Source organism: Orcinus orca, chromosome 5 (genome assembly GCF_937001465.1).
Source record: "Orcinus orca chromosome 5, mOrcOrc1.1, whole genome shotgun sequence".
Taxonomy (NCBI): domain Eukaryota; kingdom Metazoa; phylum Chordata; class Mammalia; order Artiodactyla; family Delphinidae; genus Orcinus; species Orcinus orca.
This window is the reverse complement of record NC_064563.1, coordinates 34,067,097-34,082,382: the sequence shown is the minus strand read 5'-3', so window position 1 is coordinate 34,082,382 and position 15,286 is coordinate 34,067,097. Positions and strand designations below refer to the sequence as shown.

General features: G+C 53.0%; 1 protein-coding gene across 1 annotated transcript in view; it reads right to left on the bottom strand.

The window, feature by feature from the left end:
* Positions 1 to 14,511, bottom strand: part of KY (kyphoscoliosis peptidase) — a 49,500-nt gene extending 34,989 nt beyond the window's left edge. The window contains exons 1-3 of the mRNA XM_004278934.3: positions 14,125 to 14,511; positions 10,789 to 10,851; positions 7,017 to 7,079 (exon numbers count right to left, since the gene is read on the bottom strand). Of these exons, the coding sequence (XP_004278982.1) occupies positions 7,017 to 7,079; positions 10,789 to 10,851; positions 14,125 to 14,260 (262 nt within the window). The 5' untranslated portion in view covers positions 14,261 to 14,511. The remainder of the gene's footprint in view (positions 1 to 7,016; positions 7,080 to 10,788; positions 10,852 to 14,124) is intronic.
* Positions 14,512 to 15,286: the final 775 nt, after the last annotated feature.

Sequence of the window (15,286 nt, the reverse complement as noted above, 5' to 3'; positions counted from 1 at the left end):
TTAAGAAATAGACCCACGCAAATATGGCAAATTGATTTTTTACAAAAGTGCAAGGACAATCCGATTAGAAAATGGGTAAAAGAATAGATATATCACCAAATAAGATGTTCAACATCTTGTTGTTGTTCAACATGATTAGCCATTAGGAAAATGCAAATTGAAAGCAGAATGAGATATCACACCTATTAGAAGACCAATAATAAAAAAAATAGTGGCAATACTATATGCTGACAAGTATATGCAGGTGGGATTGTAAAATGATACCGCAGTTTGGCAGTTCCTTATAAAACAAAACATGTACTTAACATATGACTCAACAATTACACTTTTGGGCTTTTATCCCAGAGAAATGAAAACTCATGTTCACACAAAGACATATACACAAATGTTTATAGAAGTTCTATTCATAATCACCCCAAACTGGAAACAACCTAAATGTCCTTCGATGGGTGAATGGATAAACACTTTGTGGTACATCTATATCAAGCTGTACTTCTCAACAATTCTCTCAGGAATGAATGATGGGAGGATGTGACTACAAAGAGTCTGCACAAGAGACTTTTTGGGGTGACAGAACTTCCCTGTATTCTGATTGTGGTGGTGGTGACGTGAATCTGTGCATGTGTTACAACTCATAGAACTCCACACCAGAAAAATCCAATTTTACTGTATGCTAGTTTAAATGAAGATAAAAATTTTAAAATACCAACCAAACCCCAAAGTCAAAGCAGAATGAAAACAAAACAAAAACTTGTATGATACAGAAAGATGTAAAAATAGAAGGTGACCCTGAAAAGCAGGATTACAATAAACATGCTTTTTGTATCCTGCTTTCCTCACTTAAGTCTTTACATGTCAGTGAATATAAAGTCATCTTCACAAGTCATCATTTTAAATGGCTGCATAATACTCTGTTCTACAAATGGTTTATAATCATTATAAGCAATCCCTTTTCGTTGGATAGTTAACATTTCCCGTATGTTCTGCTATTTAAACAGTGATGTGATGAACGTTCTGATACACACTGCTTTACACACTCTTCACATCAATTCCTTCAAATACATTCTTAAACATGGATCAAAAGGTATGGAGATTTTTAAGGCTTTTGTTAGATACTGGCAAACTTTTCACATGAATGATTTTAAGTTTACGATCCTCTCAACAGTGCAAGAGAATGCCTACTTTGCTCATCCTTGCCGTGTTTGATGGCAAAATTGGCCACACTACTTTGTACTTCTTCCTAAGAAGAGGTCTTTTATTCCTTCCATCACATTTGGCCCAGCCTAATGATGTGATCTGGCCAGTTAGCATGTGGTAGAAGTGACGCTGTGCAAGCTCCGAGCCTAGGCCTAGAGCCTTTGCCGCTGCCACTTCCATTCTTGGGATTCCAGCCACAACTGCCAGGTGACTGCACCCAGGCTAGCCTCCTGGAGGATGACAGACCACATGGACAGAGCAGAGCCATCTCAGGTGAGGCCACCCTAGACCAGCTGCTCTCCAGCCAACCCTCCAACTGACCACACACATGAACGAGCCCAGCCAGGACCTGCAATCAGCCAGGTGTGGCTCAGACGAGAATATCCAGCCAACCTGTACACTTGTAAGCTGGTAATTGTTTTAAGCCACTGAGTCTTGGGGTGGTTGGTAATGTAAAAATAGAGTACCAATACACTCACTGACATTTGATTGTTATTAATCCTTTACATTTTTATCAATGAACAATGACATCTCATTGTTTTTGTGTATTTCTTTAATTTTCAGTGTAGTATTTTTCATATACTTATTTGCCATATTAAATCTTATTTAATGAATCACCTATTTGCCTATTGATGCGTTAATTTTTCCCTGTTGATTTTGTAAGAGCTCTTTTTACTAACCCTTTGCCTGTTAAATGTGTTTTCACAGAATAACAATACTGACTTTCCTGTGTAGCTCATGAACTTGCTCTGCCTGCCAAAGAGGGTAATTCTCAAACAATTTTAAAAGATACAATGTGGCCTCCCGAGGGATTACTTTAAAGGGGTTAATATTCATTTTGAGTGTAGTTTCTAGCACATTCACTGTCAAAGAACATCAGCCTGCGATTTGACAAGACGTTAAGCATTTCAGAGTTCAAAGCATCATTCAGGTCTGGTCACAGGATCGGGTACCATCGCCATGGGCAGCCAACTCTGCCTGTGTGTCTTCCCACGAGGCACGAGGCACAGCCTGCTCACCTCTGCCTTTGCACTTTCTCCCCCAGAGACACTCGGAGTCAGTTTTCAAAGTGGGTGCCAAGCTGTACTTGGCTGCCAGATTCCTTGTGAGAAAAATGCCCACTTTCTCCCCTTTTGTAGTTCGCAACACACAGTGCTCTGAGAAGTCCTGCAGAAGTCTACTGGACCCAGTACTATTTTATCAAACAAAATCTGGGAAATGCTGAGCTGCAACGATCTCCAGAAGTGGAGGGAAGCTGCAAAACTGACCCACCTGTTGGTTTAGGGCTCAACAACAAACCTCTTCCCCAAACTTCTCCTAACGTCTGGGTACTTCCAACCACTCCAATCCAGCCACGTCGCTCTGTCAGAGAATGAGCAAGCCGAAAAACAAAATACTCTTTAAGCCCTTCCGGGGTGGTCTCACGCTGGGAACTCGCCCTGGCCGGAAGCTCCACCCATCACTGTTTCTCATCCCTTCCTGCTTCCTGCACTGCCTCTTCTCTCTCCCCTCTGACGCCCAGCATCCTCCTGAGGCCCACTCCTGGCTCTGTCCCAAAGTGGCGCTGCTGATTATCGCTCCCCTCCCCGCCTCCCTGATGGGTGTGGGAGTGTGATTCCCGCTCTCATTCACCGCTGTGTAAGAGCCCTTCCGGGAGGCTCCTCTGCTCTACACAGGCCTGGGTCTGGGCATGCTGTCCCCTGGTGAGCAGGGTCACAGTACCCGTGCTTCCTAAAGGTGTGAAGTGCTAAGAGTTTGCTGACTACAACATTCCTGTATCAAATAGGACTCTTAATTTATGGAAAAAAATTAATTTGGCCAATGATAAAGAGTGGAGCATTATTGGAGCACCATTTAAAGTGAGATCTAAACCCTAAGTGCAGTCAGATACCATGACACTAATCTTAGTCACATCTAAACCCAAAGCAGCCCCTTCCTGGGATTTCGGGTCACCTGGCTGGCTCTCTCATGGCACCCCTCCCCACTTCTACCAGTTGTCACCCAAACAGCATTTTCTGAAGCTGAAACTTTGGCTGTCTTAGTAAAAGTGTATTAGCGATTATTTTCTGCTACATCTGAGAAGTGGTTCCCAGGCCCTTTTCCCAGATGCTACGGGCTCTGCTTCCGTCTCCCCACTCTCGCAGACGTGGAGATGCAGCAGGCAAGCCCAAGCCCGTCCACTGGCCTGCTGCCCTGGGCCTGCCTTCTACCCCGTCAGGAGAGTCCTCCCACGCGAGAGCTTATCTCCAGGTCTCTGCGGCTTTGAATCAGGCTGTGTCTAAAGGCCTAATTTGCTCAGAATTCCTAATGCAGAGATGGCAAACAGATTTCGTGTTGTTCATTAACTCTGACTGATTGGAAGTAGTTGCCTGGAGCGCTTATCAATTAGCAAAGATTGTCAGGTATGTGCGTGTGTATGTGAATGTGTGTGTGTGAGTGCACACACACACACGTGGGTGTATATCAGTGTGTGGAGGCTGCAGGATTCACGTCAGATGTTTGCCATCATTGACTTAAGGTGGTCCTTAATGCTCCCCGTAACTGGCTGCCTGCCGCCTTTACAACCTGGATCCTCTGCCTTGGAATTTTTTCCTGCAGTAGCTGAGAGTCAGAAACCCTCAGCTAAAGCATTTGTAATTATTAAAAAAATGACCCTTGAACAGCCCCTGGCTGGGTGTTCAACAGAGGTTTCTACCCAGAGTATGGCAGTCAGCTTTAGTGCCGGAAGCGTAAGCTCTGACATCCCAGGAACAGTGAGCTGAATGATGACCCGGGACGGTCCATCTCTGTAGATCCCGCACCGGGTACTGCAGTGGCTCTAGTCGTGGGATGACAGAGAGTGTGCAGAGCTCAGGGCCAAGACCTCAGGGGCACCCGTCAGGGGGTGATGAAGGGCATCTCCTGCAGCCCTGACTGACCCTGGCTTCCACTGGGCTCTTGAAAACCCAGGGCCATTCATGATTCTTTCTGCAGAATGGAGCTCGACAGGGATGTCACAAGTCTGGAAACACAGCAGTTGGAGCTTAGTGCACGCGTGATCCAAGAAGGCACAGAGTGTCTGCGTGGGGATGAGGGTGGGTGACCTGGAAGGATGAGGCCTCAACCCAAATCTGATTCGTCACGAATAACTTTCGGGGCCTGAGGTCACTGGGGTCCTGTGATCGTTCCCCTCTCATTCAACGCACACACCCATTGCAGATGAATCCTCCGAAGCCCTCTTCCGCACGAAGATCCAAGATTCCAGTGATCTTTCTGTCACCTGTCGCATGAAGTTACCACACCCGGTGTCCCTCTGCTGGGAGCTCTTACCCGGAGGCCGCATGACCCGCTGCTCCACCGCCTCCCTTACTCAGATGTCACCTTCCCAGGGAGGCCTTTCTCAATCACTCTATTTTAAATCATTCCCTGTAGTAGCTGCATGATGGCCCTTAAAGCTATCCATGTCCTAATTCTGGAACCTGTGAAAGTTACCTTATATGGCAAAGGGGACTCTGCAGATGTGATTCGCTTAAGGGTCTCGGGATAGGAAGGCAATCCTGGATTATCCGGGTGGGCCCAATGTCATCACCAGGATTCTTATAAAACAGAGGGGACTGTATCTACTTTACGGAGAGAAGGCAACGTGAGAGTGGAAGTAGAGATTGGAGTGACGCAGCTACAAGTTGGCGAGTGCCAGCAGCCTCTAGAAGCCGGCAGAGTCAAGGAAAAGGTTCTTACCCAGAGCCTCCAAAAGGAAAGGAACCTGCCTGCCAACCGAGAGACTGATTAGCCCAGTGAGGCTGACTTGGGACTTGTAGTCTCAGAACTGTTAAAGAGAATACATCTGTGTTAAGCTACCAAGTTTGTGACAATGTGTTACAGCAGCTGTAGGAAACTAATACACACCTATGTGCACCCCCGCATCCCCCTTCCTGCTTTATTTTCTCCCCCAGCCTTATCTGACACCTTGCATTTTTCTTCTTAGGGTCATCTGTCTCCCTCGCTAGGTGTCAGCTCCGCGGGGACAGGAGCCTTTGTCTGTTGTGTTCTCTGATGGATCCCCAGTGCCGGCATCCAGAGCTGCTTTTTGTGGAATGGACGGATCAGCATCAGTGTGGACTCTGGCTCAGCCCCAGAGCAGGGCAGCCTCTCCCTCACTGTGGTCCAGGCTCCCTTAAGACCTGGGGCGGCCCATCCTATCCCAACCTACGATGGACCCTCTCCTGTTTGTTGGATGCCAAGGCGACCCTCCTTCCTGCCCTCTGGAAGCCTCAGATACTGGGAGGTGGCACGTGAATGGCCCATGAGAGCCAGGGTATGGTGTGCCAGGTGAGGCTCTGGAGAGTGGCAGGCCCCATCCCACTAGTCCCACCCCACAGGTCTGGCAGGAGCACCCCGCTGGGGGACTACAGCATCTCCAGTCTCAGACTCCTCCTCTGTAAACAGGAATAACACCATGACCCCATCAGGGATGTGGCCAGAACTAAGCGAGAGAAGTGGTTGCTAATCCACTCTCACTCTAGTGAGGTATCACTTACTCTTATTTGTGGTGAGCTGTGCTGCTAGGTCCATTTCAGAGAAGCAGGGGGCCTGGGTTTGTCCTGCAGCCATAGTCCCAGGAATTCTGCCCTAAATGGATACTGACCTAGATTGCAAGGACAGCTGGCCACCTCCTGCTGGGAACTTGAGCTGACAGGCCCTTCCTCACTACCTGCCAGTGCCTTTCCCTGGGGATAGTGGGTTAGCCGGTGTCTCAGACAGCGATTCCCCGAGGACCTCCGAATCCTCCAGGGCAACCTCCTTCCACACTGCACCCTGGACGTAACCCTTATAGATTAGGACATCAGTGCTGAGAGCACCAGTGGTGACATCTTGGGGCTGAGTCTATGAGAGCTCTCAGGCACCAGGCCCTGAGCAGAAAAACTGGGGTAGCAGGAGGGGAGGTTAATGAGTGGGGGGGAGTGGAGGTCTCTAACCTGGCCTCTCCTCCAGTTGTAGCTGTGGAGCCATCCCGTCTCTACCCCGCCGTGCTCTCAGATCCAGTCACCTGCAGAGTCCGCACGGGGCTGCCCTTGCCTGCCCTCCCTGAGCCCCCAGGACCCGTCCTGGCAAAGTGAGGATTCTTGAGGAAGGGCTCTCTCACTCCCCATTGCTGAGTTAAACTTGTCCCTGGGTGGAAGGGCCTGGAAGGCTCAGCCTCAGGAGGAGAGGCCAGGGAACCACTGTGACTCAGTGGGAGGGAAGGCTTGCACATGGCGAGCCAGTAGGGGGAGGCCAGTTTCTACAAGAAGCAGAGCTGTGAGAAGTATAACAGCTGAGGCCCTGGTGGTGGTTGGGGGGTGGGTGGGGCCGGGGGGGCAGGGAGGGGGTCAGGCGGCTCCCGCTCTGACTCTTGCTGGCCATGTGATCTTGGACGAAAGAAAACCTTTCTAAGCCTCAGCTCACTCATCTGCGAAATGAAGATGGTAAGGGTACCGATCAAATACGACTGTTGTGAGGCATAATCCACATGAGAATGACCATGTACGTGGTCTGGCAGGGTGCCTGCCGTGAAGCTGGCACTCAGCAAATATGAGGTATCGTGATGACAACCAGGGGGATGATGATGACAGCAGTGCATGCTGGAGCCCAAGGACTTTACTCCTCTGTTCCATGACACATGCAGCCTCTCACTGTTTTCCATGGCATGTGGGAGAGGAGAAGGGTGCTCCAGCATCCCCAGGACAGAGAGGCCCCTGCTCCCCACGGTCTGGGCTCTGCACCTGCTGTCTCTGGCCAGAACAGTGGATCCGGGCACACAGGAGCTGGGGGAGAGGTCACAGGCAGTGGCGGAACCTTACCTTGGTTGTCGTAGGAGGTGATGACCTGGGTCTGCTGGGCGTGCTGCTTCTCCACCAGGTTTCCTATTTAAGGAAGACAGAGGGAACTGCAGTGACCACTGGGCCCACGGTGGGGTGGATTTTTCCCCAGGCAGAGGAGAGAGCTGCCAGGCTTGGTCTAAACACGTGTGAATCAGCAGAGTCACACACCTGAACACAGGCAAGTGACCGGGAGCCCGTGTACGCACAGCCTCACGCTCTCGGCAGGTGCCGGCAGAGGCTGGGTTTTTCTAGAGAAGCTGGGGACGCCTCCCATGGGCTAAGTGACCACAGCTCCTGACTTTGCTGCAGCCGGGCCCAGTTACCAAAGTGCAGAGGGTTGCCCCGCTGATCTCCACACCTTTCTTTGGAACAGCCAGGGAGGCTCCTATCCTGATTACGGGCCTGAAGCTTCGACTGGTTAACTTTGCCAAAGACCCCACAGCCAGGTGAGACCCGGGACTTGAACCCAAGTCTCCAGCCTCCTGCCTCCCTCTGAGAGGAATGGGGGGGTGTGGGTACCCTGCCACCTACTGTAGCCTAGGAGCTGGGGTGCTTGCAGTTTGGTTCAGTTTCACAGACATTTGCAGGGCACCTGTTCTGCAGGGTGAATGCTCTCCATGCACTGGCGATATTCATGTCCCAGGACACAGAGCTGTCCTCAGAGCCTAGTGGAGCCAGGCTGCTGTGGAGAGATGCTCAGCTGCTGCCATAGGCCATGGAGGGGGAACCCACAAGCTTATCTGCCCCTCCTACAGGAAGCACTGTCTTCCCTCCATCTTTCCCGTTACAGCTGCTGTGGTGGCCTGGTCTTGCCCTTGAACCTCTGCTTCAGAGGGGTGGGGGAAGGACCACTACCACCCTGGCCTGCCATCTTCTCCCCTGGTCTCCCACTGGGCTGCAGAAAGGCTGTTGGGCCTGTCACTGGAAGTGACCACTGGCACCTGTGCCTGGACCTGGTGCAAGCACTCAGGGGCACTGGCCTGACCTGGTTCCATTCATATGACATCCCTTGTGTACCCAACCAGATCTGTCACTCAGCGTTTCCCATGCCTGGGCTCAGGCAGAAGCTAGTCAGGGCGGATGGGTGGGTGGGTCACTGAGCTGGGCTGGACGTGCGATCCTCCTGGCTGGGAAGCACATCCTCTCCAGCCTTCTCTATAAGCAGGCCCAGCCAGGACCCTTAGCCCCCACCGGGCTGAGGTCGGTTGGTTGGCCAAGGGCCAGGACCGCTGTGTGTGCCAACCCAGGGTGATGCAGTATGCTGGGCTGGAGCTCCAGGCCAGACCCAGGCAAGGACAGGGCAGCTGCCTCCTGCGGGCACAGCTGGCCGCATCCCTGCTCTGCTGGCTGATGGAAGAAATAGGATCTGGGAAGGGAATCCTCAAGGAGGATGATTGGCTGGCATAGCTGCTGTGGGCTATTTATAGTCAGGGTTGCACAGTTGGTTTCCCTGTAGCTGTGGGGCGTTAGTCCCTGTGCTGCTAGGCAGACTTCGGCCAGGACCAAGGAAAGCAGCCAATCACAGCAGGGGAAGCCCGTTGCCGGGCAAGCTGGTGGCTCAGCCCAAACACCTGCTGCTTGGAAAAGTTTGGAGTACTCGGGCTCCCCCCACCCTGCCAATGCCCCAGCCCAAGGAGTGCACAGTGCAGAAAGAGAGGGGACATGTGCCCTTTTGGACCAACCCCACGTTCAGCCACATTTGTGCACACTCCACCAAGCACAAGCCATCAGCTGCTTCCTTTTCAGATGAAAGCCATCCAGTTACCAGGGCTGGGTGCCTTGGACACCAGCAAGGCAAGCATGTACCCAGGACCTCACCATCAGAAAACACAGAAAGAAGCTGGAATTTTAACCTCTGCACGGATGCAAGCATGCCACTCGAAAAAATAAATAAAATTTGACTTAGTAAATTTTAAATTGCGTTATGTTGGTGGAGTGGTGGAACCATCATCTTTCCCAGGCTCAAGGCCTCTGTGCGGCCTCTCTCCAGCCCTGCACTTACCTGAAACTCTCAGTTCTTGGGTGGTATTGCAAGAACTATAATCATTCTCTTTATCGGCTGGTACATTGTACTAAGACCCACTTCATGTCTTAAGGAAGAGTCTTGTAAGAGTTATCACGTCTCTTTGTGTTTTATTATATTTTTCCACTAAACTTCCCCCAAACCAGGAACCCCGAAGATGGTAAAAAGAGGATGAATTCAGTATATTTCAATCCTCTCCTGAGGACTGATAACATTAATAACATGCCCGAGAAGCCATAAGATGAATTTCCAACAACTCAGGCAAAGTAAGAGCTGCAACAAACACAGACGCAGTGTCTCTTTCCTCCCACGTGGCCCGCCTGCCCTCCACCCACCCGCACACTGGCCGAGCACGCCTCCCTGCACGGGCTGCTATGTGCTTCTGTGGCTGTCAGGTGTCTGGAGGTCTGATTCTTACTGTAATTCTCAAAAGCCCACAGCACAGTTTCGCTAACCTTGGCGTCTGCTTAGGTAGAGCTGGAACTGGTGCGTCTACCATCTGATGGCCCCGTATCAAGGTTTAGGAAGCCATCCCACCCATGCATGCCCATCAGCCAGGACTCAGAGGGTGGTCCCTGGTTGGGGGGGTGTCTTGAGGATAAGTTATCTCCATGCACAGTGCAGGGGACACAGGCAAGCTCTTCACCTCCAGGGTGCTGAGACTCGGCTGTGGTGAATGGCATTACGATGCAATCATTCTAACATGGCCCCAGGAGGGCAGGCACTCCCGACTGTCCCATTCACTGTTCCATCTCCAACAATTAGAACCCTTCCCGGCACAAAGTAATCACTGTCGACCTTTACTGAGGGAATGAATGCATGAACTTACTTTTAGAATTTCATCCTCCCCTTTTGTTACTGTCAGAAGGATGGCAGAGCATAGGTGCTCTGTTTTGTTCAATTGGGGTCCTGTTTCCCCATTTGTGGAGGGTCATGGGGGTGTGGATCCCTTCCTACTGGCATTTGATGAGTCAGTCATCCAATCCTGGGGCTCACACAGTCGGAATCTGACTGAATCCCCTACTGGGGCTCAGGGAATGGAGGTCTGATTCTTACTGGAATTCTCACATGCCCACAGTGCAATTCCACAGTGTTTGTTCCTGGAGGCCGGGCTTACAAACCTCACAATAAGGGCACAGAATAAGGCCCAGTATAACGGTTCATGCATGGCCTGGTCAGAGAAATTCTGGGCCTGCAGGGGGAAAGACACCTGGCACCATAAAGAGCCTTTGGAAGCTGATTTCTTCAGATCTTATTGTATTCTGGATCCCAGGCCAGGAGCCACAGAACCCTTGAGTGGCATCTCCCGAGGCAGGCTGCTCTCTTCTCTGTTCAGAAATATTTTCAAAAGATGGGTTCCCCAAGATGCATGGGATGCATGACCTGGGAAGCCCCACCTCCCATGGGAACACACCCAAACCCACCATCCCATATGATGCCAAGTTCTTTATAGCTCAGTCAGCGAACAAGTGGGTGCTCAGGGTTATAGCATCGCTCCGCCTGCCTCCCCGCACACCCTCCAGGAAATTGGTGGACCTGTTGCCAAGGAAAATTTTCCAGGGTCACAGTGCCCCCAGAGGCCTGGCTGCATCACAAGCAGCCACTGTCTGAGTGGTTAGATGTCTAGACTAGTCCTCAAGCAAGTGAAACCCAATGCTTCCAGGCATTTTTCAGTATGTTGAATTCCAGAGATCGAAAAGAAAACAAAATGAAAATGAGAGAATTTACCATGTAGGTCATTTCTTTCTAATTTCTGCCATCTCCGGATTCCGTTTCCAACACCTTGAAGCCCTGTGAAGTAACAAGGACTGGCGTGAGGCTCTCTGCGGTGGGGAGACTCAGGTCAAGTGTGTGATGCACCAGTTGCAAACTGATCTGGGCTAAAGCGGGGCTGGTGGAGCTTGGCTCTCCCGGGATCCGAGGGAGGCTGCCCACGAATGAAGTGCACTTGAAGAAATGAATGCAAACCTCCACGTTCAAAACATTAAAAAAATATTACCACGGTAGTTTCCAAGGGTGACGGGTTGGTTATCAGGATCATTCAGGGAGAATTTTCACAATAGAGGTGCCCCTTTGTCACTCCCACATTTCCACTGCATAAATATGGAAGCATTATTGTGAAGACATTTGCCATTCATTTTTCCTGCCTACTTCTGTACGTGGTGAATCTCCCACTTTTAGAGTCTTGATGTGGGTGGCGGGTGGGCAAAGACGGAAACTGATGGATCCTTATGGGAACTGAACGTGATGGTTGCCTGCTCTCCCAGCCTCCCTTGCAGCTAGAGCATGGACCTGTGTGGCCAAGGCATCCACTGATATGAACCTGTGTCCCATTCTGTCTTGGGACCTAGTGAGGCAACAGGGAAGCGAATGGAACCGCGCTCTCTCTCTCTCTCTCTCTCTCTCTCTGTCTCTCTCTCTCTGGTGGTGGCTGGAAGTGATGGCTGCAAGGTCGAGTTCCTGGCACAGAACTGGCAAACGTTCTGGCAGTGCAAGCTGCTGCAATAATTTCAAGTTCCTGGCACAGAAGGAGTGTCTAGGGCTCCTTGGTGGCAGCAGAGGCTTCCTCACCAAACCAGCCATTCCGCACAGCTTATGGTCGCGTTCCTGGAAGCTCAGCCTCCAGTCTGGGTCTCCAACCCTTTGCACCACTCTGAGCGCCCCCAGGCCTTTCTTGACACCCTTCTTTTCCGCAGAGCCCTCCATAGTCAGTGTCTGGGCCTGACCACTCAGAACCTTCACCGACACTTGGGGAGTGGAATGCACACATCCCATCCACTTTGGGGATAAAACCTAAGGCGTTGAAGCTATTTCAGACCTGGTGTGGCAGCTTTAGGCTACCTCCTCCATGGCCAGGGGAATATACAATAGGAGTTGAGGGCTTCTAGGCATGTTTTGGAGAAGTGCGGCTCTAAGGAAACTGCTGGGGAAATGCTAGGGCCCTGCAAGAAAGGGGAGGGAGTATCTGCTGACTTGCAGCCCAAATTCCCAGTGCACACGCTCCCTGCCCCCTTGTCCCTCTGACTCTTTTCTGCCACAGGGACACAACAGAAAGCCACCTGGTCACACCCTTACTCAGTCCTCTGCATGTGAGAGTAACCAAGCTTTGCTCTTTTCTCAAAGCAGAGCTCAGGCCCTCTTTTGCAGAGCCGGGGAAGATTCCCTGTGCAGCCGGGGGCCTGGAGCGGGGAGGAGACTGGAGGAGACGCCTGGAAGTGGGGGAGGGGTGGGTTTTGGATCTCTGTGCACTAACAGGAGGCCTTGGAACAAGCTGGTCTTGTCCAGCATTTCCCCTCCTTAGCTTGTCCCAAGGAGTGGGCCCGCAGGCTGGCTTAGCCAGCGGTCTCCTGGACATTACTGGTGCCCAGCGGGCCTTGGAGGTCATGCATGCTCCCTCTTCCCTGCTCTGGTGCAGAGCTGTCTGATCATCAGTAAGTCACACGGGTCTCTCCGCTGCCATAGCGCCTGGGAGAAATGTCTGTCAGGAAAATATTTGGAGAAAAATTTCAGCAGAGAGGGCTCAGCAAACAGCGGTCTTCTTTCCCTGAGTCATGGTCATGAGTGTGAAGTGCATTGGTCTGGCCTCATGTAGGCTTTATGCCGGGTGCTGGACACTTCTCTGAGCAGCCCCGATCTCTGGCATCTCTGAGCCTTCTCTGTGTTCTCTGCCCTCTCTTTCTAGTGTCAGAGCCTTTCGGAGAGATGTGATCAGGAGAGAGGGAGGAGGGGACTCATGCGCTAACCTGGAGCTGCACCTCGTGGGGGGCCTCTGGCCTTCCAGACCGCAGTCCGTGCAGTAGGGGCAGCCACATTTCTATCAAGGAAGGCCAACGGCCTCTGCCAATTTCCTCATTACAAATACCCCTGCGCGGGCCATCTCCCCTTCTCCCAGGGGCAGCTCTGAGAACTAAAGAACCATCTAACCCAAATAACTCCTGGGCCCCAAATCCCTCGGGAGACTGGGGCACCTGCCAACATTCTCAGCTCTCCAGAATCTCCATTCTTTCCCCTGTCTGCCTCCCCAGGAGGTCACCAGGAGCTATGGGGCAGCTGCACCTTGTGGGGCTGGTGGGGGGCAAAGCCACCCTGCTTCAGCAGGGTAGGTGGAAGGTGCATGTTCAATGTGCATAGGGGCTGTGGGGACAGAAGAACTGGGGACCACCTTCAAGGAGCTCTGGAGCTGGAAGGGAGACAGGAGGCAGGTCATTTTACCTTGAGGGCTGTGAAGCTTTGCTCCCAAAAAACCAGGACACAGTGTGTCTAGTGCGCCCTCACACCAGCCTCCTCAAGGGCTCCTGAGGGCTTCCTCAGGGACTCGGGACCAGGGGGTTCCCAGATGTATGAGGGGCTGATTTAACCGCCATTGTTCTCCATCTCTACTCTCCTCACGTTGTGTCCTGTTCTCTGGAGAGTACAGAGGTCAGAGCCCTGCTTTCCACAATCTATGAAAAGTCGCTTTATTTTACCAGTCTACTCTTCCCCAGAAAGTCTGTAGGACAAGTAGAATCAACAGAGAAGCCTAAGTGGGGAGAGCAGATTTCAAGTCTAAGCCTACCCAAGCTTGTGTGCCTTCTACACCTGGCATGCCTTCTGCTGTAGGAGGCTGGGAGAGGGCTCAAGAAAGGGGACAGTGAGGCCATGAACTGTGCAAGGACACCAAGGGAGGGTCCCACCTCAAAGTTGACTCAGCACACGAATCCCCCTGGGTCCCCTGTGCCCTGCAATGCGGCCTCGGGCACGCAGGAGTCAGGCCCGAGGTCCCTTTCCTCCAGGGCATCTTCCAACCTGATCTGCACCCTTCAAAGAGTGACCAGGAGGAAACCTGCTCCCGGGGGTGACGGAAGCACGGCAGGCCTGCACGGGGTGTCAACTGGGGCAATCGCGGAGCTGCGCGTTGCCACGGGATGCCAGAGGCGCAGCGCGGAGGCGCAGCCAGCCTTGGGGAGCGGGTCGGCCTCGGGGACCCCTTTCGGGGGGGCGCGTAGCGCGCCCCCCCAACAGGCGGGCCCTGGGGTGAGGAGGTCCAGGGGCTGGAGGCCGGGGTCCTGCCTGGGGGCGCATTACCTCCTCTGCGCTGCGGAGGCGCGCCCGGGTCCGCCTGGCGGTCCGAGTGCGCGCCCTGTGCGGCGTGCCGCTTCTCCGAGTGCACGATCAGCAGCATGTCGATGGATACGGCGTTGCTGTCCTTCTTCAGCTCCATGGTGCAGCCAGCTCCGGCCCGTGCGCGGCGGCCGCTCGCGAGGCTGCCTGAGCTGCAAATGGCTCGTACGCGCCGCTGCCCGGCGCGGGAGACGGCGAGGGTGCGGGAGAGGGCGCTCCTCGCCGCCCGGCAGCCGCGCCGCGTTTCGCTGACTCTGCCAAACTCGCCATTAGGGCCCGCCCGGGAGGGCGCTACCCTAATGAAGAGGTTCTAAGTCACCTTTGAAAGGAAATTCCCGTCCGGCCGCTCTCCGGAGCCTCCCTCCCCGCGCCCCCTGTCTCCCGCCCCTGCCGGCCGGGCGCTGCCCCATCCCGCGCTCCCCCAGGCCTTCCTGAGATGGCCAGCAGCAGATCTCCGAAAGCCGCGGCAAATACAGAAATTGTACAGTGCTGTCAACAGGGAGAATCAGTGCAGGGAAAGAGAAACGGCAAGGAGGCCCCAGATTCAATTCCAAAATGTGGAGAAATTGGCCAAGTTTTGGCCTGGGCTCCACTGCCTCCCCTGGTGGGCTTGGAGGTTGACAGCTCCCTTCCTCAGAGGGAGGTGTGTGGGGCGTTGGGGTCAGGACACCCCCTCCCCCATTATGGCCCCACCAGAACTTGGAACTTGCCCACCGGGAGTCAGCCTAACAGCCCTGCCTGGTCTGAAGTGAAAGTCTTAACATCTCTGTACCTTCTAGAAGCCTGGCCCTAGCCCGCTGGGGAAGGGGGAGAGGGAGGGGAGGAGGCTGGGTGTAGGGAGCGGCCTGCCTCGGTTGGCAGCCAGGGAGCTGGACCTGAGGGCCCGTCTATTTTTAGTGAGGCCTGGCCTGCCCAGCCAGCGGCAGCAGAGCCTTTGGCTCTGGGACTCAGGAGTGTTTACAGCGCATCTGCTTGGCAGCCCTCGGCACCGCGGGCCTACCGGGCTGGGGTCAGTCCCTTAACTTGAGTTTCCACTGTTAAGAAATACCGTGGGCGTGGAGACCTTTTGCTCTGGGACCCTCCTTGCTGTGGAGTTAGGTGACCCTACCTTGCAGCGTGGCCGCTG